At 50.5% G+C, this 22,391-nt stretch overlaps 1 protein-coding gene, 1 long non-coding RNA gene and 3 other non-coding genes across 5 annotated transcripts in view; 4 read left to right on the top strand and 1 right to left on the bottom strand.

The window, feature by feature from the left end:
* Znfx1 (zinc finger NFX1-type containing 1) overlaps positions 1-1,652 on the bottom strand; it is a 29,148-nt gene extending 27,496 nt beyond the window's left edge. The window contains exon 1 of the mRNA XM_050150716.1: positions 1,159-1,652. Coding sequence (XP_050006673.1) covers positions 1,159-1,644 — 486 coding nt within the window. The 5' untranslated portion in view covers positions 1,645-1,652. The remainder of the gene's footprint in view (positions 1-1,158) is intronic.
* Positions 1,653-1,712: 60 nt separating this feature from the next.
* On the top strand, positions 1,713-4,257 carry LOC126506842 (uncharacterized). Its single transcript, XR_007593356.1, has 5 exons — positions 1,713-1,860; positions 2,196-2,311; positions 3,391-3,449; positions 3,695-3,757; positions 4,057-4,257. It is a non-coding gene; the product is annotated as an uncharacterized lncRNA (long non-coding RNA).
* Positions 2,038-2,129, top strand: LOC126507164 (small nucleolar SNORD12/SNORD106). The gene has a single exon (XR_007593447.1). It is a non-coding gene; the product is annotated as a small nucleolar SNORD12/SNORD106 (small nucleolar RNA).
* Positions 3,224-3,313, top strand: LOC126507166 (small nucleolar SNORD12/SNORD106). Its single transcript, XR_007593449.1, has one exon. It is a non-coding gene; the product is annotated as a small nucleolar SNORD12/SNORD106 (small nucleolar RNA).
* On the top strand, positions 3,531-3,619 carry LOC126507163 (small nucleolar SNORD12/SNORD106). Its single transcript, XR_007593446.1, has one exon. It is a non-coding gene; the product is annotated as a small nucleolar SNORD12/SNORD106 (small nucleolar RNA).
* Positions 4,258-22,391: the final 18,134 nt, after the last annotated feature.

Here is a 22,391-nt window from a genome sequence, read left to right as displayed (position 1 = left end):
GGTAAGATGAGAGAGGTGGAGCAAGAGGTGGCAGCTGGATTGTTTCAAGTCAGAGAAGTCACCACACCACTCATCCCTTAGCGCAAGCTGGAGAGATCTGGGGGCTTCTAGAAGTGGGCAGATCTTAGGGCATTCTGCAGATGCTAATGAATGCAAAAGGAATGAAGCCAGAGGCAGCGGGTGGCTGTGGCAGAAGTGGGGACAGATAGGGATGAGAAACGGAGGTGGTGAGATCACCAGGATGGGGACTGTGGGGATGCGGTGGAGAGCTACTGCTGGTGAGTTCACGGGATGCTCAAGAAGTCTCCTAGGGGTGCCTGGGTGCTGAGATGAAGGGGCACTGGGGGGAACAGGGTGGTGACAGGTGAGCTGAAGGGGGGGAGGGTGGCAATGGCAGTGGCTAGGGACTCAGCAGGTGATAATGGGTGCTGGGGGAGGAGATAGAAACTCTTAGAGAGCAGGGATTTAGGGGTAATGGGGCTGCTGATAACAGGTAACAATACTGAGGATTGAGGGGGGTGGTGAAGCTAAGGAAGGGGAGCAGGACTCTTGGGGTGGTGAAGACAGTGGGAAAAAATTCTAGATGCTGAGGGTGCAATGATAAAAAAGGACAGGTAATCCAGGGATGATGGAGAATTTAGGGAGCAGTCAGGGGCTCCCGGGCTATAGGAGAACTGAGGGGGCAGTCAGGGACTCCCGGGCTATAGGAGAACTGAGGGGCAGTCAGGGACTCCCGGGCTATTAGGAGAACTCAGGAAGCAGACAGGACTCCGGGGGTTGTAGAGGAACAGAGGAAGCAGACAGAGACTTCAGGAGCTATAGGGGAACTGAGGGAGCAGACAAGGACTCCGGGGGTGACTGGGCACTGAAGGAAGGGGACAGGGACTCTGGGGACTATAGAGGAACTTAGGGAAGGCGGCAGAGACTCCAGGATCTATAGGGGAAGCGAAGGGAGCAGGGACCCTGGCGGGACTGTAGGGAGAATAGGGGGAAGGGGACAGGGACTCTCTGAGCTAAAAGGAAACTGAGGGAAGGGGACAGAGATTCCGGGGGTAATGGGGACGCTGAGCAGGGCAGACAGGGACTTCAGGGCAGAGTCGGGCGCTGGTGATCGAGGCGCCGCCGGAGCAGGTGCGGGATGGGGTGGAGGCCACTCACCGGCTCTGGCGCGTCCTCCACCGGGGTAGCACTCAGCTCCGGGCCCCGGCAGGTCGCGGCCCCGCCCGACGCCGCGCACTTTCGGTTTCCAGTCCCTGCAGCCCCTGGGCGGGGCGAGGAGCCGGGTGGGCGGCCCGGAGGAGGAGGTGGAGGCCGCGCAGGACGAGGAGGCGGTGCCGCCGGCGCCAGCGAGAGGCCGGGCAGAGCTCGGCGGCGCCCCCGCCCTCGGGGCGGGCGGAAGGGCGGTGTCGCCTCAGCCCCCGCGGCGGCGGCTGGACTGGCGGCTGCCGTGGGCGCCGCAGACGGGAGGGTGCGGCGGGGGGCGGGCTGACTGCGCCCCGGGCGGCCGCAGGTCTCGGCCGGCCCCGGAGCAGGGGGGACGCGGCGGGCTGCTCGTGCGTGCCAAGCACGACATGGCGCGGAGGCTGAGCAGCCCTGGAGGCCCAGTGAGCTTGGGGAGGGGCTAGACGCGGGAGGAACAACCATTAGCGAGTTGGGGCCGGGCAGCTCGGGACTCTATTTCCCAGAAGGCGTAGCGGCCGCGACCGGAAGCGGCGCGCCTGACGTCCAGTGCGCAGGCGCTTGCTTTGCCTTGGTCTATATAAGGAAGGTCGGCACCCATGCTCGTTCTTTCGTTCCTGAGATACTTCTTTAGTATTGTTGTGCGTCATGTCTCGTCCTTGTTGGAGTAATGTTCAGATGGTGAGTTGAGGCCCCACGGTACAATTTTCTGTTCGTCTTTTGCCAAGTTTATGCTGTGGTCTCTGTAATTGGTCATAATCTCACGGTGTGACCTGTCTAGCGCCAGCCCCAGCTTGACCTTTGGGGAAGTGATTTAGATGGAAAAGACGCCTTCTGGTTGGGCCTGAAAAGCACTTGGCTGGTGTAAATGATGATTTCGCTTTTTTCCCCGTCATATCGACAATGCTGATCTCTTAAACATTTTTGCCAGTTAATCCTGATACGCCAGCCCCAAAGGCCTTAGTCGGCTTTGTTCAGACCGAGGCAAAATGGCGATTGACGCCTTTGTTTTTCAGGTTGGCATGGTTAAGCGGTGCAGAACAGGGGTTGGAGGGAGAGGAGACGTCACCTTTGGGCCTCCAGGGAGATGAGACGACTCCATCTATGATCTTCGACTTACTAGTTTCTTAAGGTGCGTTTTGTCTTATGGTTTAATGTATGAAACACGTGCTTTTAAGAGCCTTATTTTGGGCCGTGATACGGAATTCAAACGCAAGATGCAATGCTGGGAGTAATAGGTTTGGCCAGTGGGGATGGGCACGTGTCTTGCCTCTGAACTTTTCCTACTCGTAAATCCTAATGAATGGATAGATTTAAGAGAAACTTGCAGAATGCTTTTAGAATGCCTGTTTTCAATTTACATTCCTTCTACACCTCCATTTCTAGGGGATGTAACTTGTGCGTGCAGATTCCTGCCCTGGTTGGTTTATTTTTTGGTTACTTGAGTCAAATGAGAGCTGCCTAAGGAAAGGGAATCTCGGTTGAGAGAGAAGGATTCCGTGAAATTGGTCTGTAGGCAGGCCTGTGGCACGTTTTCTTTGTATTGAGATTTTCTAATATAGCTTGAGTTCACGTGCCTGTAATTTCAATGGAGCATTTTTCAAAGTGGTGTGATCATAATTCTCACCCAATCTGTTTAGGTAGAATTTATGGTCTGGGACAAGTGTCCCAGCACATGCTAAGTCACGGCACTCAGGAGGTAGGTAGGTCCGGGCCGATGACCAGCTTGAGGCCACTGCTGTATGTCTTAGTGGGACAACACAGATTATTTGCACGTGAACAGTGTACCAGTTGAGTCAGTTGTGCACTTAGGGTTAGTTAGGTTTATTGCTGCACTCAGTGGCCCTTGAGCGTGTTTCCCACCCGTATTGGGGAACAGCCAGCTTTCCTGAGGGACATTCTCGTGTAGGTGAAAGATTCCTGGACAAGGCAATGGAGAAGGACATTTCCGAAATTACAAACTTTGCATTTGCAACTGTCACTTGTAAGGGGGATCCTGTCCTGCTGACTACCCACACGTGCAGGACTAGCTAGGCTCGGGTTTCCAGGCATGTATGATGACAGAACTTTTTTCCCCATCAGATCGACCATGTTGATCACACTCTTAATAAGCCAGTTTGCCTGACATGCCTGTGTGAGCAGCACCTGCTACTGCTGCATCTCGTGGTCCAGGCAGTTGATTTTTTTTTTTTGTCTCCATTTTTGTTTCAGGTTTGCTGGTGGCTGGTAGGCATGGGATGGAGGATGAATTCTGGAGCAGGAAAGGACTGGTAAGTGGTTTACCCCTCCCCTGGGCATAGAGGCTCGAAGTCATCTTTTAGTACAGAGTTGTTTCTTTGGACATAAATTTGGCTGATGCAGCTGATGACATAACTTTTTTCCCCGTCAGATCGACCCTGTTGATCTCAAACTAATAGCCAGTTTTGTCTGATGCATTGGCCCTGGGAATAATTTCTTGTTTTGGCCTTGAGCTGTTTCATTTATGATAATGGCTTCATCTATATACTTTATACAGGCCTGAGGTTGCCATGGATGCCAGTGTGTTCTGATCTTCCTTGACTTCAATGTCCTGAAACAGGTGAGATTTTACTGTTGATGGTTTTGAACCAATTCTGGAGATGTTAATAGGTGTGTGAACTCTTCTTGGACATCTTGATGTTCTGGATGCTGTTGAGATTCCCAGTGGAGTTTTTCTTGGGCCTTTTGAGTTCGCATTAAGGGTGCATTCATTCATTTGAACACCATGTTTGAAGGGGGGGATGTTTCAACAGAAATTTTGCCCCGGTGTCTGACCTTAAATCATAAATGCGGGCTTCAAGCAGATGCAGTTCATACCAGACAAGACTATCAACCTTTTGTTTTCTGTTTTCTTTTTAGGTACTTCTAGAAAACAGAAAAACAGATCAGCAGTTTCCGGCTGGCCCAGTCCCATAAGGATTTTATACATTTGGTCCCAAAGGCTGTGTGTGACCCGAAAAGGACTTTACTTTTTTAGGCTGGGATGTGGCGTGGTATGCACTGCTATTGAAAATACTGAATGGTACAGACCTCTCTGTAGAAATAAAAATCTACCAGGTATCTGTTTGCATTTATTTGCTTCTGGGTGGGACCAGCAGCTGCTTCCTGTGAATATAACTTCAGTGTCTCACAAGTGGGACAGTTCCCTGGAGTTAGGCCTGTTAGTGGCCACCCTAATGCCAACTTTAAAGTTGGCAGTCAGCCCGGTTGTGGGTAACCTTTTGCAATGGCCTGGAGTGAGCTGAGTCCACTCCTAGTCATTGGTGATTTCACCTTGATTTGCCAGGGTGGCCTTTCATGTCAGCCCCAAGCTTATTTCCAGGGTTCACCTTCATAGGGTCTTGCCCTCTTGTGCCCTAAGTGGGTTCTGTTTTCAGAGCTCTACCCCATTCCCTTTTCTGGCTAGAATCCAACATTTCTCAGTTTGGATCACTGCTGTCCCTTTAATGTATCCAAGCATCTCAAGTTGCTTTCCAGGGTCATTCTGTGGTGCTTAGTAAAGAAAACTATGATTCCCTTTACAGCCATCAAACAGGTTTTGGGATCTCGGGACACTTCAATTCAGTGCTAAATCTAGACACCCTATGCTCCCAGTCCCAGGAAAGCTTCCTGTGAGCCAGGCTGATCTCTGAATTTCAGAAGACAGCCCTAGTTGATACTGTTTTTTGGAGTCCAAGGATCACACTTGGGCTGTTGTGTACATGTTTTGCCTGTGTGTGTGCCACTTAGCCTAGTACTGCTAGGTACTGGGGCTAAGGTGCTACCCCGGGGACTAACTGGTATCTTTTTCTGGAAATAAACCTGAGAGCAACTTTGGGAAGCACCACTGGGAGCTGAGTGGGCCATGGGCTTTTACAGGTGCAGCTGCCCTGTGAATTGGTTAGTGCAGCCTGGTTTTTCCCGATTTACATAATGACCACCATGCTGCTTTTTTAAAAAAGTTATCTGCCAGGCTCCAAACCAGTGACTTAGTGACTTCGCAGTCCATATCCAGTGGGGGTTCTTGTGCCAAGGATAAAGAATGAAGAGTCTGGCCACCAGCTGGTCAGTCTTTCAAGGTGACTTCGTGCCGTTCTAATGCAGCAGAATGTGAGCAGTCATTTTCCAAGAATCAATATTCATCTTAGTTTCTCTTGCCCACTTCCTTCACATCATTGGCCTTTACTCCATATCAGGATTCAAGCTAAACGTTTATGTCTGGCTAGATATAGCTGGTAGCAAGCTTGTAGTTACAAAGTAAGAGTTAAGCTCTGATTAGTTTTCACTGAAATCAGTATATTGTGCCTTGGATATTGCTTTTGTAAAAGTGGGTTACAGTTATTCTATTTTTTACCGGTTCTGAAAATAGTAATCGTTAGTACCTTTGACTGTTGGAACTAAATTTCTCTGCCTGGCAGTTTCTGCATGTACTTTTAAGGGAAGTGGGAGTTAATTCCTTATATTTGGGGGAATTAAGTGTTCATGTTCTGGTGCCAGAGATGTCTGACCTTTCATGGCCATATCTTTTCCTTGTTTATGAGTTTTTGATGGCATCTTTTAAGATACTTCCCAAGTTCTTTGGGAGTATATCACTTTTTGGAACAGGAATAAGCAATAATGAGAAACCGGTTTCAGTAACAGACCAGAGGAATTCTTAATTTTTCCGTAAAGACTTTTGTTACCAGTAAGCTCAGGCATAATCATGACTAACCAGCAAAACTAAGAATTACGGTAAGAACATCACAGAAGGGGGCTGGAGAGATGGCTCAGTGGTTCAGAGCATTGCCTGCTCTTCCAAAGGTCCTGAGTTCAATTCCCAGCAACCACATGGTGGCTCACAACCATCTGTAATAAGGTCTGATGCCCTCTTCTGGCCTGTAGGCATACACACAGGCTATTGCATACATAACAAATATTTAAAAATAACACAGAAGCCTGAAGCCCCATGAGTTCTCTCTAGCACACGAGTTTCCAGTGTTGCTTCCATTAGTCCCTGCCAAATGGATGGGTTTCTCCAGAGGGCCTTGCCCTCTAAAGAGCTCCATTTGCAAAACATTTATACACCGTTCCCAGGGCTGACAGCATGACTTGTGCTAATGACCCGCCTTAGCTTTATGGATGAGGGAAGAGGCAAATGTTCTGTGTCTGGGGCAGGACGCCCCTCCCCTCCTGCTGGATCCTAACAAGGACAACTCACCCTGTGCCTTTTTGGGTTCCTAACTAGAGCTTCAGAGGGAGTGAGAGGGGTCAACCCTAGGCTCTGTCTGCCTCAGGCTACTCTACCTGCCCTCCCTGGGAATAAAGGCAGAAGACACAACACCTGGTTTTTCTTTTTTTAGGATTTTGTGGAGGCTGCAGAGATGGCTCAGATTAAGAGCACTGACTGCCTTTCCTGAGGTCATGAGTTCAATTCCTAGCAACAACGTGGTGGCTCACAACCATCTATGATGAGATCTGGTGCCCTCTTTGGCGTGCAGGCATACATGTAGCCAGAACACTAGAATAACATCTTAAAATGATTTTCTTTTGGGGTGTGTGGGGAGCTTGTTTCAAGACAGGGTTTCTCTACACCAGGCTGCCCTGGAACTCTGAAGAGATTGCCTGCCTCTGGAGTGCCGGTATTAAAGGCGAGCACTACCAACCTCGCCTGATGTTTTTTGTTTTTGTATTTTTTTTTTTATAAATTGTGAGTATATCTATATGTAGGTATGCTCACATGAGTGCAGTTGCCCACAGTTGCTGTTGGAACCCCTAGAACTGGAGTAACGGGTGGTGGTTGTGAACTGTCTAATGTGGATGCTGGGAACAGACTCAGGTCTGCCAGAGGAGTGCACACTCTTAACCACTGGGCCACTTTCATGGCCCCTGTGATTCTCCTGTGGGACTCTGGTCATTTCCCATGTGGCCCTTGCTGTTTCCAGTTGCAAGTTTTGTACTGGCCCCGTGTCTTTCTGGAATTCTCTTCCGCGGGGCCATTCACTGTGCCTACCTCTAAGGTATAAAGATTTGAAACCCAGACTCAAATAGCTAAATAGCTTCTGCCTGCTGCTTCCTGAGGCAACTTGCTGGTTGCTCCTGCCTGTTCACCACCTCCATCCTGATTTTTAATGCTTCCCCACAATGCAGGTTGCCTGGAACTAGTTCTGTAGGTGTAGATCAGGCTGGCTTCAAACTTACAGAGATCAGCCTGCCTCCTGAGTACCAGGGTTGAATGCATGCACCACCCAGGCCCAAGACTACCCCCCCCCCCCCAGACAGGGTTTCTCTGGTTTTGGAGCCTGTCCTGGAACTAGCTCTTGTAGACCAGGCTGGTCTCCAACTCACAGAGATCCGCCTGCCTCTGCCTCCCAAGTACTGGGATTAAAGGTGTGCGCCACCATCGCCCGGCCGGCCCAAGACATTTTTAAAAAATAATTTTTTATTTCATGTGCATTCATGTTTTGCCTGCCTGCGCATCTGTGTGCAGGTGTCAGATCTGAAACTGGAGTTACAGGCATGAGCTACCATGTAGGCGCTGGGAATGGAGCTGGGGTCCTCGGAAGAGCAGCCAGTGCTCTTAACCATTGAGCCTTCTCTCCAGTCCCAAGCCCAAGGCATTTTTGACAGATATCCAGTATGTTTCATTTGCTGGAGAACTTTTCTCAGGCCTACCTTCCAGGGTGCTGACCCGCCCCAGTAGGTGCTCTGCCTAGGAGGAGTGTTGAGCTGGAATGTCAGCATCACAGAGAAAGGGAAGCATCAGGCTTTACCCTGAACTGCACCATTCACAAGGCAGAGCCAGGCCAACACTTGGCGGGAACAGCATCCTGGATTGCATAGCGCAGCCAAACAGTTGAGGAAAGGTCCCTTGTGCCTGACACTCCTCTTTTTTATCTTTGAGTACACTTGATTACACAGAAAGTCAGGATACTTTATTGTCCTCTGAGTTAAAAAGAAAAGCTTGTTTCTTTGTCTTTTTTGTTTCTTTCGTTTTTGAGATATGGTCTCCCGTAGCCCAGGCTGACCCCCAGCTCACTAGGTTGTACCAAGGATGACGACCTTCTGAGTCTTCTGCTTCTACTTCCCAAGTGCTGGGATTGCAGGCCTCTGTCCACACCTGGCTTCTGTGGTGCTGGAGAACCTGGCACTTCCTGTCTACTAAGCAAGCACCAACTGAACCAGATTCCTCACCTTGATGCTGCATTCCTAACATCCTGGGGTGGGGTGGGTGTCGTGCCTCCTGCACAAGGGTCAAACTAGGTTACCCTTGAGGTTTGTGTGGGCTGGTGGGAGGCCATTCCCTTAAAAGGCTCTTGGTGCTATTAGTGAGGACAGAGAGCAGTTACTGACTGAAGTAGGTTCCTCCCTCAGCCGTCAGGGAGCTAAGATTTAGGACAAGCTTAGGAGAAACCAAAGAGCACAGGTGGCCCACACTCCAACAGAAGCTCCATCTGCCCTCAGCTCCACGACACACTGGAGAGGACTGTTTACCTGAGCCTTGGACCTCAGCTTGTTCTGAAGTCATCCGGGAGCCACGTCTCAGAGCAGTCAGGCATGCATCCAGAGATGTCCACTCCTCTGCCCATGGACATGGATAGAGACAGACCCAGCAGGTTAATTACCCAGATGGAAGCTGACAGGGGAGGCCCTGCTGGGCAGAGATCAACAGCTCTATTCCTTTCTTGGCAAGCATCCAGATTGGCCTGGAGTACAGAGCCAAGGTAGCTATCGGGAAGCCCTTGTTCTGAGGGAGCACATTTGCCATGATCTCAAGATGAAAAATCACTTCTGGAGACCACTGGCTCCAGTCCAGGAGGGGATTTTGTTTGGCAGAATGACCTGGTCAGGTTGCCGACGTGGCAGGCTTCCTGAGCGTTGGACTGAAGCCTGGGGACAGAAACTGTATACACACTTAAGTGGAACGTGCTTGTTGGGCCTGTGAGGCCGTTCAGTGGTTAAGAGCTGCGGCTGGCCAAGCCTGCAAACCTGAATTCAATCCTCAGGGCCCACGTGGTGGAAGGATGCCTCAATCTCCCATGAGTTATCGGCATGTTTGCTGTGCATCACCTCAGATACATAATGCAGTTTGCTGGGAGGTGGTGGCGCATGCCTTTTAATCCCAGCACTCGGGAGGCAGAGGCCAGCCTGATCTACCAGAGCTAGTTCCAGGACAGGCTCCAAAGCTACAGAGAAACCCTGTCTCTGTCTCGAAAAACCAAAACAACAAACAATCAACAGCAAAAATAAATAATGCAATTTAACAATGGAAGAAAAGGTTGTTGTAGACAACCTCACCCACCCCATAATGTATTTAGAACATATTCACCCTCCCTACCTGTATCCCCACTTGCCCCTCCCACTAACCCCTTTCCTCGTCTAAATCGCTCCATCATCTACTTTTGCGTCTTCTACGTGTGACCCATTGCGTTGCACTAGTCAGTTTACAGGAAGGAACATGGGCACCTTGAGAATACTACACCATTGAAGGGATTACTGGCTGTGATAGTTAAATATTGGCAAGTTGACAGGATCTAGGTTCTCCTAGCAGGCAAGCCCCCAGGCATGCCTGTGAGAACTTGTCTAGATCAAGTTGACCTAACCGAAAGACCCATCCCACGGGCAGGGGTCACAGGCTGAGTGAAAAAGACAAAGGGAGCAGAACATGTTTTCTGCTTCCTGGCTTCAGAGGCGATGTGGCCGGCGCATTCCGCCCCTTGTTGCGAAGATTCTCTGGCCACGGTGGGCTGTACCCTCGAACCGTGGTCCAAAAGTTATTTCTGTCACAACAAAGATACATGTAACTAACACATTGCCGTGATAGATGTTTGGAGATAAGACCCCTACCAGGCTGATGGGAGATGCCCCTCTCTGCTCTCCGTATCTCTTTTCAGGCCTTATCCTAAGCAGCTGTCCCTGTAGTAGCCAGAAAGGCTATAATGGGGACGTCTCAGGGATACACACACACACACACACACACACACACACACCACAAATCCTTTTCTCCAGTCCCCGAGAATCATTTTCAGGGAGACCCTTAATTGGCCCTGCTTGGAGCGCAGGTTCATCCCTGAGCCAATCACCGAGGCCAGGAAGATAGGGAGCCCTGATTGGTCCGCTCTGGCGTCGGGCGTGGCTACTGGATCAGGCATCTTTGTAGGTCCGCCTTTGGGGCTTCATGCAAGAACCAGGAGTCTCCTACCAGTCAACTCTATAGACAGAGCCCTCAAGAAGACAACTCTTCCCAAGAACGCGGGCTGCTAGCAGGCACAGGGGGGCCGAATAGGTGGGGCCAGGCAGCTTTGAGCCATGCCTGGAAGAAGCCTATCTGTGCCTTCATGCTGCCCATCGGTACGGCCACCAGGGGGCAGCATCCCCTCGTGGTCACCACTGTCTCCTCAAGCAAGAGGCTCTTTCCAGCAGGGGGCGCTGCTTATCTCCTTGTTCTCCGGGACGGAGGCGGCCGGGCAGGGTCGGGGGTGGGAAGGCAAGAGGTGAGGGGCGGACCAGTCTTACTTCGGAAACCTTGGAATGAGGAATTTCCCCTAAGGCTTTGAAATTTGATCCTCCTGCCTTTACCTTATGCATGCTGGGTACGACTATTGTGGCACTTTTCTATAAATTAGTATCCTTTGCAAAATACAACGGCGAGCACCAGCTTTCAAACCTCCCTTTTCCATTTGACTTTACAGGGGCCCCATTTTTATTTTTATCAGCTGTGTGACTTTCGCTTCTTGGTTTCTTGTAGTCTGGGGTGACACTTGCCTTGCAGGCTTTCCCCACCCCATCCAATGAGGTGATTTGTTCAGCAAATCTTATGGAGGTGGGTGCTGTCTGAGGATTAAACACAGAGGCTAAGAAACGGAGGCTGGGGGATGGCTGTGTTGGTCAAGGGCTTGCTCTGCAAGCAGGGGCAGTTGAGTTTGGGACAAGCAGAAAAGACCACTCATAGTGTGTGCTGGCGCCTGGTAAGCATGTCACAGGTCTTCCCATTCAGGCCTTTTGAGACCAGGGCTGCTCATTTTGGTTTTATTATTTGAGATTGTGTCCTGTGTAACCCAGGCTGGCCTCTAGCTGACTGTTACCGAGTGTGACCTTGAACTCTTGACTCCTCCTTCTGTAACCAGCTCCTGAGTCCTGGGATCACAGGCGTGTGCCACTGTGCTCACATTTAAATATGCATGTGGGTGGGTGTATGTGTGGGTGTTTTACTTGCTTGTACGTCTTTGTACCTTGTGTGTGCCTGATGCCCTTGGAGACTAGAAGAGGATGTTGGCTCTCCTGGAGCTGGGTTACAGATTGTTGTGAACTGCTGTGTAGGTGCTGGGAATTTAACCCAGTTCATCTGAAAGAGCAGCGAATGCTCTTAACCACTGAGCAATCTCTCCAGTCCACCCCTCCCCTAGAACTTGGCTGGCCTAGAACTCAGTATATAGACCACCAGGCTATGGAGATCTCTGCTTCCCAAGTGCTGGGATTAAAGGCTTGTGCCACCATGCCCAGACAGGCATCTGGTTTGTTTTTTCTTTTTCTTTTCTTTTCTTTTTTTTTTTTTTTTTTGTAGCTTTGGAGCCTGTTCTGGAGCTAACTCTTGTAGACCAGGCTGGCCTTGAACTCACAGAGATCACAGAGGTCCACCTTCCTCTGCCTCCCAAGTGCTGGGATTAAAGGCATTTGTGCCACCACCGCCCAGCTGAGACAGTTTACTATGTAGCCCAAGCTAGTCAGATTCTTGATCCTTCTGACTCCATCTTCCCAGTTCTGGGATTCCGTGCCCATCTTACCTTTGAAGATGTGGGTGGGTGATGTTTACAGGATGTTAGCTAAAACATAAATGAACAAGTGTTTGGGAAGGAGACACACCCCATCCAGGCCAGAGCCCGGCCAGCCCTTAGTGGTCTTGCTGTCTCTCCCACCTCTGCACAGAGAAGGCCAGTCTGCCTTCCTAAATCCACGGCTCAGGCTCCTTCACCAATTCCTAAACATTGGGGACAGCGTCATTTGATATAACTGAGATGAAGCAGACCGTGTCCTTGGGCATACTGTTCCTCCTTTTGCTTACGTGGAGTTGGCCAGGCAGATCTCTGTGGGATGTGTGTGTGTGTGTGTGTGTGTGTGTGTGTGTGCATGTGTGTTAGCTAGCATCTACGTGTGCATGCTTCTGCATGTTCTTGTGAACATGTTGCATGCACAGGTGTGCACACCTGGAGGTCGGAAGACAAATTTCAGGAGTCAGTTTGCTTCTTCCTCTCTGGCTTCTGGGGATCAAACCCAGACCATCAGACATGAGCAGCTGCAAGTCCTTTATTTGCCAAATCACCTTGTCAACCCCAAATAAATTTATTTTAAAAGGAAACTTACATTGCAGGATGAACTGTATACTTTAACTGCAGAACCTAGAAAGGCTGTTGCTATGGTTTGCCTAACATACCATAATTATTGACTTTTTGTTTTGTTTTTGTTTTTTGAGACATGGTTTCTCAGTTGCTTTGGAGACTGTCCTGAAATTCGCTCTGTAGACCAGGCTGGCCTCAAACTCACAGAGACCCTCCTGCCTCTGTCTCAAAAAACCAACCCCCCCCAAAAAAAAACCCAAGACATTTTCCTGTTCTAAATATCTGAAGTCTTGTGCCTACCAAGTTACATCCCTAGCTCAACAAAATGACCATCTTTAAGAAATTGTCAGATGTATATTTTTTTTCGAGACAGGGTTTCTCTAACTTTGGAGCCTGTCCTGGAATTAGCTCTTGTAGACCAGGCTGGCCTCAAACTCACAGAGATCTGCCTGCCTCTGCCTCCAGAGTGCTGGGATTAAAGGTGTGCGCCACCACTGCCCAGTATCAAGATAGCTTTTCACAGGCATGCTCAGAGGCCCACCTCCCACGTGACTGTAGGTATCACCAAGCTGACAATTGAGATTATCACAAAGGTTGTTCTCAGCAAGTTTGAGGTCAATTTGGGCTATCTAAGACCCTGCCTCAAAACCAAACAAGGATACCGTTACAAGTACAGCCAGACATTTGGCTTCTCAAGATGCTGAGTATGAAGCCTCCTCTTGGTCCAGCAGAAAGGCAGTGAGTATTGGATTAGATGACCAGGATCCACCAGACGCTGGGGAGGCTTTGGCTCCAGAGGACCACAAAGCCATGAGAGGCTGCAGACAGCAAGAGAGCTCTCTGTTCTTGGGAGTTAGTGGCGTGGTGTCAGCCTCACTGAGGTCTCACGCAGGCACGTACCACGCTGCCCACCCAGGAACTAGCACCACCTAGCCCTCCCTGCATACCAACCAACTCTGTAACCACCACTAGAACTACATTAGTCACTGCTGCTGTGAAGAGACACAAGGCAATTTATAAAAGCAAGCATTTGATGGGGGATGGCTTACAGTTTCAGAGGGCGAGTCCACGACCATCCTGGCAGGGAGGAGGGCAACACTGGGGCAATAATTGAGAGCTTACATATTATCTGCAGGCAGCAGAGAGGAGAGAAAGAGAGAGAGACCGAGACAGGGCCCAGCAGGGGCTTTTGAAATCTCAAAGCCGACTCTGGTTGCAGTGCGCCACGCCCATCCGCGCTCTATGTGCTGCCAAACAGTTCGTGAACCGGGCAAGGGGCTGGAGATTGACACACACAAAGACACACAGACAGAGACACGAGTCATCCTTGAAACAGGAATGCCCCAAGAATGCCCCCTTTATGGTGGTCCAGAGCCGCTTATATAGAGATTCTTAACCGATAGCCCCACGCCCCAGACACGCCCCAGAAACCACTCCCCTGCCATCAGGAACTCCTGAAGGTCTCGTGCTCAGAGCAGCTGCAGGCTGTCTCAGAGCAGAGGAAAACAAGTTGTTTACAAGAAATTCAGGATCTGGGGGTTCATAGCTTCCAACATCTAATGACGCACCTTCCCCAACAAGGTCACACCTCCTAATCCTTCCTAAACATTTTCACCAAACCATCAAATATATGAGTCTTTAGGGGGCTTTTTTTTTTTTTTTCAAGGCAGTTTCTTCATGTAGCTCCAGCTGTCCTGGAACTCACTCTGAAGACCAGGCTGGCCTCAAACTCACAGAGATCCACCTGCTTGCTTCCACCTCCAAGTGCTGGGATTAAAGGCGTGTGTCACCACTGCCTGGCTCTTTGGGGGATGTTCTTATTCAAACCACAAGAACACCATTGTGAAACAGCTTCGCTCCCAAAAGAAACCCTGTCCCTGTTGGAATCACCCTCCTTCAGATCTCTGACCTTGTCATTCTTAAATGACAAATCTGCCAATTCCAGCCATTTTGTAAAAATGGAACCATATGTTACGCAGCGGTGGCGCACGACTTTAACCCCAGCACTCGGGGGGCAGAGTCAGGCGGATCTCTGTGAGTTCAAGACCAGCCTGGTCTACAGAGTGAGTTCCAGGACAGCCTGGGCTACACATAAAATCCTGTTTCAAGAAACAAAGAAACCAAACAAATAAATGGAACCATGACATTTGGCCTTTTCTGACTGGCTTCTCTGACTTAGTGAGATGTTTGTGGGGTTCACTCTGGGGCTCACTTACTGCATACTCTGCCCTGGACCTCTGTTGAGCCCCCTCACATCACAGCCCCAGTTCAGGGCCTCTGGTGGGAGTGGGGGGGGGGGTCAAGGTTCTGTAGGGTCGCCTGAGATGATAGTGAGGGGGCACGTCCAGCTGTCCTTGGCTGGCCAGGAAGGGCTTTGAGTTGCTGCTACTTGATCCTGCCTGAGTCAGGACCCACGGCTGTTCCTTGCTCTGGCAGTGAGTCACCACATGGGCATCTCCTCTGCACCTGTGTGCCAGTCTGGGGTCAGGGGCTGGGGCTGGAGGGACAGGACGATGCACCACCAGGGGCCAGCAGTGATGCTAGTCACATCCTGGTGGTGGCAGAGGTGGCTACCAGCAGCCCTAGGTCTCGTTCCTTCCAGTGGAAAGCGCAGGATGAAGGCAAAAGTGAAAGCCTCAGTGTTATTGCTTCAGCTTCCTGAACCAGTAGGGTAGGGGAAGGAATGTGCTGCTCTGATTGGTTAGGACTGAGCCAGGTGTGTGCCCTTGACACGCAGGAGGGGACAGTTTTACTTGACCCACACGACCTGAGAGTGGGGAAAACTGGACTGTCAGTAGGAACTCAGGGTCCTGAAACCAGAGGCGGAGGCGAAGGTAGATGGACAGACAGGTTCCAGGCAATGGAGTCTTTATGGACAGCAGAAGGGCTGCCACCCAATCCGCCCATCACGTGTGTGCGCATGATCCGGAGAAGAGTGCTTCCTTTCCCTGAGCCTCAGTTTCCCCATCAGAACAGAGACAGTTTACCATGAAAATCCAGCAGCCCAGCAGCCCAGGGCGGCAGATCTGAGCTGGGGGCTGGGACTGTGTGGCTTTTAGGGGACTCTGGGGATGAGCCTGGGGCCTACACCTGGCCTCCAGTCTCTGCCCAGCCCACAGGGAACAGCCTGTGATGAGGAAGGAGGTTTCTGAGGAGGGCTTCGCACATCCCTAGCATTCTTTAGCTATAATCGCCTCCAAATGGTATGATCTCATCCCTGAGCACGAAAGGCTGGGGGGCGGGGGGGGGGCGAGCTGGCTGCCAGCAGCTGACACAGTTTGTGACTAAAACTGCTTCCCTCTGGGAGGCAGGGAGAGATGGCCACGTTCTCGAAGACAATGTAAAGTTTTGGGGGGTGGGTAATGTTGACATAAAGAATAGTGGAGGTTCCTCCTTTTCCAGCTTTGGGGAGGCCCATGGTGTCTCCCCAGGGGGTCCAAGCCAGGTGTATCCTGACCAATGCTTACAGTGAACTCAACCCGGCGTAGGCCACGGACACCCCCCAAATGTTGAGGTGGAAGCCTGGCAGCCCCTCAAGTGGCCCGTCCCTTCTGGATTCCTGGGCTCATTTAAATGCCCATACATTCATTTGGAAAGATAGACTTGCGGGAAGCCTGTCACGGCACCATCTGCTAGGCGTTTGTCACGGCCGCGTTACATAATAGGAAAGACATTTTTTCAGGAATCAGCGCTGCCGCATTTAGTAATTGGATCGCCGGAGAGCAGCCAGGCCTGGGCATTTGGCACCGCAATTCAAAGATGCCACAGGCTTCTCTCCGGGGCGTGGCCTTCCCAGATTCCAGGCCGTCTTGGCAAACACCTGAGTGCAGCCCGGGGCTGGGAAGCAGACCCGGCCTCAGCTCGCCTAGGTTTTCTCACTCTCCCTTTCTTCCCTGGTTACGTCCCTGGTTGCTCTCGCCAGTATCGGCAAGAACCAACTGACTTACTCTACAGTCCCAATTTCCATGACCCAGACCACCAGCCTAGATGCTCTCTAACTGAGCAAGGGACAATGGAGCCCTGGTTCCTTCATCTAACAGTAAGGGTCATTCAGTTCCTGGGGCACAAGATTTCTCACAATACTGCGTGAGGGTGACGGGTGAGAGTCAGGGGTTTGGCTCCCGGGCCATGTGGGGAGTTAGGGACAAAAGCTAGCTGTTTTGTAAAGCCTGTCTGATCCCAAACAGGTACCAGGCTTGTGTTCTTTTTCCTCTCCCTTCTATTAGACTCAGCAAGTAGAGAGGAAGTGGCCTTGACAACCGGTCAGCCCACAGCTTCCTGCGTCACCAAGGACGCAGGTTTGCTGCAAGACTGGGATGTGAGGAACTGGGAGGGGTGCTAGCGGGGGGGGGGGGGGGGCCCCAGGCCCCGGGGGGGCGGGGGGGGGGGGGGGGGGTTGGGGGGGGGGGGGGGGGGGGGGGGGGGGGGGGGGGGGAGGGAAATGGGGGGGGGGGGGGGGGGGACCCAAGCACCCATTGTGATGCAGGATAGTCTCATTTTTCAGTTTTCCTAGAGCTGGAAGAGCCTGGTGTTACCACATGGTGTGTGCGTGTGTGTGTGTGTATGTAAGTGTGTGTGCATGTGTGCATGTGTGTGCGTGCGTGTGTGTGCGTGCATGCATGCGTGTTGGGGGCAGGTCTGTGTGGAGCCAGGGTACCTCGATGTCAGCTTGACTACTCCTTGAGCAGGTGACTTAACCTCTCTGTCCCTTAGTCCCCTCACACATAAGAAAGACACGGATGGCTCATGTGGGGACACCATGGCACTGGAATGAGGTTTGCATTGTGTCTCCTATGTTTATTTTATTTTTATTTTTGGAGGCAGAATTTCACTAAGTAACTCAGGCTGACCTTAAACTCTCCATCCTCCTGCCTCGACCTCTGGAGTAATTGATGTTACAGGTCTGTATTGCCATGCCTCACTCTATTCAGTTCTTTATGTAGGGGTGAGCAGGCATGTGTGTGTAATTAGGGTTATCTATTTTATGTTTATGAATGTTTTTGCCTACATGTATGTGTGCACCACATGCTTGGTACCCACAGAGGCCAGAAGCGGGCATCATCCCCTGGAACTGGAGTTGCAGATGGTGGTGAGCCACCATATGGTACTGGGAGTCAAACCCAGGTCATCTGCAAGCGTAGCCGGTGCTCCTAACCACAGAGCCGCTGCCCTCGGCCTCCACCTTCATTCGTGAGGCGGAGCCTCTCACTGGGCTCACTGATTGGCGTTCAAGCTTCCTTGGGATCTTCTTGCCTGCTTCCCTAGCATTGGACTTACACAAGGCTTTCTTATGTGGATGCTGGAGATTCAAACTCGGGTCCTCATGCTTGTACAGCAGGTACTCTCTAGCTGAGACGCCTCCTCTGGCCTTGTTCTTTACTTCTTGAGATGGACTTGCATTTGCTTTGAAGCTATCTTTCTACTAGGGGTCGTGGGGTGCTCTCACCCCAATTTCTCTTATTCCTTCAACAACTATCAACTGAATACCTACTGTGTGCCTGGCAGGGTCTCAGAGGCTGGCACGCAATGAGTAAAGTCAGCCAAAAGCCCTGTCCAGGTAGGTAGACATTAAAAGTGACCGAAGGGAGAGTCCGTATCATATACCGTGTCGGACTGCATGCAGATGAGGAAAGGGGCTGGGGTGACAGCTATGCTTAGGAGTGCTGATGAGTGCAGAGATTTTAGACAACGCTAGGGATGCCAGTGTGTGTGTGAAGGGAGACTCCCCTGAGCAAGTAGGTGTTGTACCAAATTTGCAGGAGGTGAAGGAGAAAGTTATTAGTTATTTGGGGCAAGAAATTCCCACCTCCTTCCAGGCAGAGGGAACAGAAAGTGTGAAGGGCTAGAGGCAGGAACATGAACTTAAAGCTGCATTGTTTTTCCCTTAAAGATGAAGATTTTTGGCCAGGCAGTGGTGGCACATGCCTTTAATCCCAGCACTCGGGAGGCAGAGGCAGGCAGATCTCTCTGTGAGTTGGAGGCCGGCCAGGTCTACAAGAGCTAGTTCCAGGACAGGCTCCAAAGCTACAGAGAAACCCTGTCTCGAAAAAACAAAAACAAACAAACAAACAAAAAAAGAATATTTTTCTTTTTTTTCCTTTTTTCTTTTTCTTTTTTTTCTTTTTNTTTTTTTTTTTTTTTTTTTTTTTTGAGGCAGAGTCTTTCTATGTAGCTCTGACTGTCCTGGAACTCGCTCTGTAGTTCAGGCTGGCCTTGAACTCACAGAGATCCACCTGCCTCTACTTCCCAAGTGCTGGGATTAAAGGCAGACACTACCACACGCAGTTTAAAGAAGATTTCTTTTATTTTTAATTGTATGTTAGTATGTCTGTGTGTGGGTTTGTGCATGTGAGTGCAGTGCCCACAGGGACCAGAAGAGGGTGCCAGATCCCTGGGAACTGTAATTACAGGTGATTGTGACTCATTCAATAATGTGGCTCCTCTACAAAAGAATGTACTGTTAACTGTGGAGCCATCTCTCAGCCCTTCTATTTCTGTGTCTGCGTGTGTGACATCATATGGCACATGGTGGCTATGGGTTGACACATGGGTAGTAAAATACATATGTCTATACTTGTGACTCAGGGGTGTCACGCAGCTTGCAATGCAGGGGGACTTCCTGAATCCAAACAACACAGTGCCCTGAGTGCATCTGCAAGTGAGCAGCCAGACACGCCTGCGACCTCCCCCCCCCCCCACCTGTGTGTATTCGGGATCTTTTGGATATTGCTGGTATGCAAATGCACATATATGGATATTTAAGCTGTTGGGCATGGATGAGCATGTCTAATCCTAGCACTTGGGTGGCAGAGACAGGGGGACTAGGAACTCAAGGTCATTCTTAATTACATATTGAGTTTGAAGCCAGCCTCGGCAACTTGAGACCCTGTCACAAACCAACAAATAAAACACAAAAAACAGAACTGGGGAAATTAAGAGCACTGGCTGTTCTTCCAGAGGACCCAGGTTCAATTCCCAGCACTCATCTGTAACTCCAGTTCCAGGGGATCTGATGCCCTTCTCTGACTTCCACAGGCATACTTGGGGTGCACAGATATTTATGCAGGCAAGCCACCATGCACCTAAAAATACATAAAATTAAAAAACAATCTAAAATGATTTTAATGTTAATGAACTCATTTATTGCAGGCTGGGCAGGTTTCAAATGGTAGCATTTCTATCGGTCCTTCAGCTCCTTCAGTCTTCTGATGGCCAACTTCACCGTGACAGCAGAAGTGGTGTTGTAGATCTAGGCCCTGCCAGGCACTGTATTCATGCAAGAACTGTCATGCCAATGCCAATGGCTCATCTCCATTATCGGTTTTTATATATGTACGTGTGTGTGTGTGTGCGTGCTTGTGTGAGTTCATGTGCTCCACATGTGTGCAGGTACCTTCTCAAGAGAGAACACCAGCTGCCCTAGAACTGGAGTTAGAAGCAGGTGTGAGCCACTTGATGTGGGTGCTGAGAATCAAACCCTGAACCTCTAGAAAAGCGCTCAGTGTTTCTAACTACTGATCCATCTCTCCAGCTCCTGAAGACAGGGTCTTCTGAAGCTCTGGCTGGCCTTGAACTTTCTATGTAATTGAGGATGACCCTGAACATCTGATCATCCTGTTTCCATCCTCCCAGTGCTGGGATTCCAGACTTGCAGGGGATACAAGCCGGAGCTTCATGCATGCTAAATGTTACTCTCTCGGCTGGTGTTGGTGCCTCATTCTCCAAAGGTTTTCGTGCTGGGACTGATGATTCTGAAAGTGGCATTGACATCAGTGATCTGGATGCGCTGGGTCTTTGCTGCATTTGCTCATGGATCAGAGGCAGACACGCCACTCTTGTTGCAATGGCCGAGTACTGGGAGGGAGGCGTGGCTGCTTCCAGTGCCTGAGCACTTCAGCATGTGACCGCAATCCACGTGTCTGAGCGTATTCTGTTCCCTTAGATAAGATTTAGCCCAGCTCAGGGAACCCTGATTGCTCTTCGGGCTGATGAGGGAGGGGGACTTGATTGGGGAAAGGGGAGGGAAATGGGAGGCGGTGGCGGGGAGGAGGCAGAAATCTTTAATAAATAAATTAATTAATTAAAAAGATTTAGCCCAGCTGTGGTGGCGCACGCTTTTAATCACAGCACTCAGGAGGCAGAAGCAAGAGGGTCTCTGTGAGTTTGAGGCTAGCCGGGTCTACAAAACTAGTTCTAGTATATAGCCAGGGATACACAGAGAAACCCTGTCTCAAAACAAACAAATAACCCTAAAAAGACCAAATGTAGTGATATCTCATTTGTAGCTTAATAAATAAAGCAGTCACACTAGTCAGCCATACAGGCGAGGCAGTGGTGGCACACATCTTTAACCCCAGCAGCCACAGTTAGCTATAGAGTCCGAGCTGTGGTGGTGCATGCCTTCAATCCCAGCACTAGAGAGGAATATAAGGCAGGATGAGACAGCAACTTTCTTTTTCAAAGAGGTAAGAGCTCTCTAGAAGCTTGGCTGCTTTACTTTTCCGATTTTCAGATTGAACCTGAGTATGTGTCTATGGATTTTTATTACTCATGCTGCAACCAAAACCAAACCAGAACAAACAAAAGGCAAGACTTTGAGGAAGGTGTTGCAGCTCCTGCCTGGAATCATCACTCTTGGAAGTGGAGGCAGGAAGATCAAGAGTTCAAGCTATATGATGAGTTTGAGGTCTGCTTTGGCTACATGGGACCCTGCTTCAAAACAAAACCAGAAATAGGAACCCAAACTAAACCAAACCAAACCCCTAAACCAAACCAAAACAACCCAGGGACTGGGATGTGGCTCAGGGGCAGAGCATTACCAACACACACGAGGCCCTGGGTTCTGTCTCCAGCACTATGAGCAATAAAGAAACAGACAAGGGGCAGGCTGACCGCATGCCAGGACTTTGCCTGCCTCTCTGATTTCATGTTTTCCTTAAAGCCGTTCCAGCGGGAGATATCTGCTGTTTCAATCAATGACACGCGCGCACGCGCGCGCGCGCGCGCGCGCGCGTGTGTGTGTGTGTGTGTGTGTGTGTGTGTTTCCATGGTCTTGCTGTGTGACCTCAGCAGGCGCTCCTCCAATACAAGTCTCAGTTTCCCCACCTGCAAATGATGGCATGGTGTTGCCTGCCCACAGGGTGAAATGAGGTAGTGGGTAGAAGTGGGGTTCTCAGAACGGGCCTGGTAAGGGGTGATGAATGGGAGCTGTTATCATGGCTCTGTTTCTGAGGGAAGGAGGGGGTCGGGGCTCCCAGCAGCCCTTGGCGACACCTTCATCCGTCTTCCGCCAGACGCCAGGCCCTGGCACTCCTATCCAGGCAGCACTTAAGGAGTTGCTCCCAAGTTTCTCTTTTAATTTTCATTATGTAAATTCCACATTTCCTGGAATAGGGATCTTGACTGTCTGCACTCATTCGGAAATTGAGTCAGCAAAGGCCCTCATTTATATTAATGGGGCCTAAAGTCTGCCTCGAGGGGAGCCCAGTCAAGGATGGATGGTGGCAGTTGCCCTCCGAGCCACCCAGGCGGGACTCACGCTGGCAGCGGAGCAGCTGCATCTGGCTGGAGGCTGCAAGTCAGGATGAAGGGACTCCTCGCCTGGCCTAGTTCCAGCCATTGCTGCTCACTGTGAGGACAGAGCAGTAGGCAGTTCCCCGGCCCTTCCTATCTTCTACCCCCACCCTCTCCCTCATCCATCCCTCCAGTTATCTTGAATCACAGGGTTGAACTGAGGCTGGGAATCTTCCCATAGTCCACTGTTCCCCTTCAACAGCCCCTGGCTGCCTGGCACAGGGGTCATTGCCCGAGAGTCAGACAATGGAATTTGTTCCTTTACCTCATGTCTATATAGCTTGAGTCTTCCCCCACCAGTCTTGGGAGCCTTTTGTCATTCTGGGGTTC

Source organism: Alexandromys fortis, unplaced genomic scaffold, assembly GCF_014885135.2.
Source record: "Alexandromys fortis isolate MF-2015 unplaced genomic scaffold, M_Fortis_MF-2015_v1.1 scaffold_27, whole genome shotgun sequence".
Classification (NCBI taxonomy): domain Eukaryota; kingdom Metazoa; phylum Chordata; class Mammalia; order Rodentia; family Cricetidae; genus Alexandromys; species Alexandromys fortis.
This window is presented reverse-complemented; position numbering and strand designations above follow the sequence as displayed.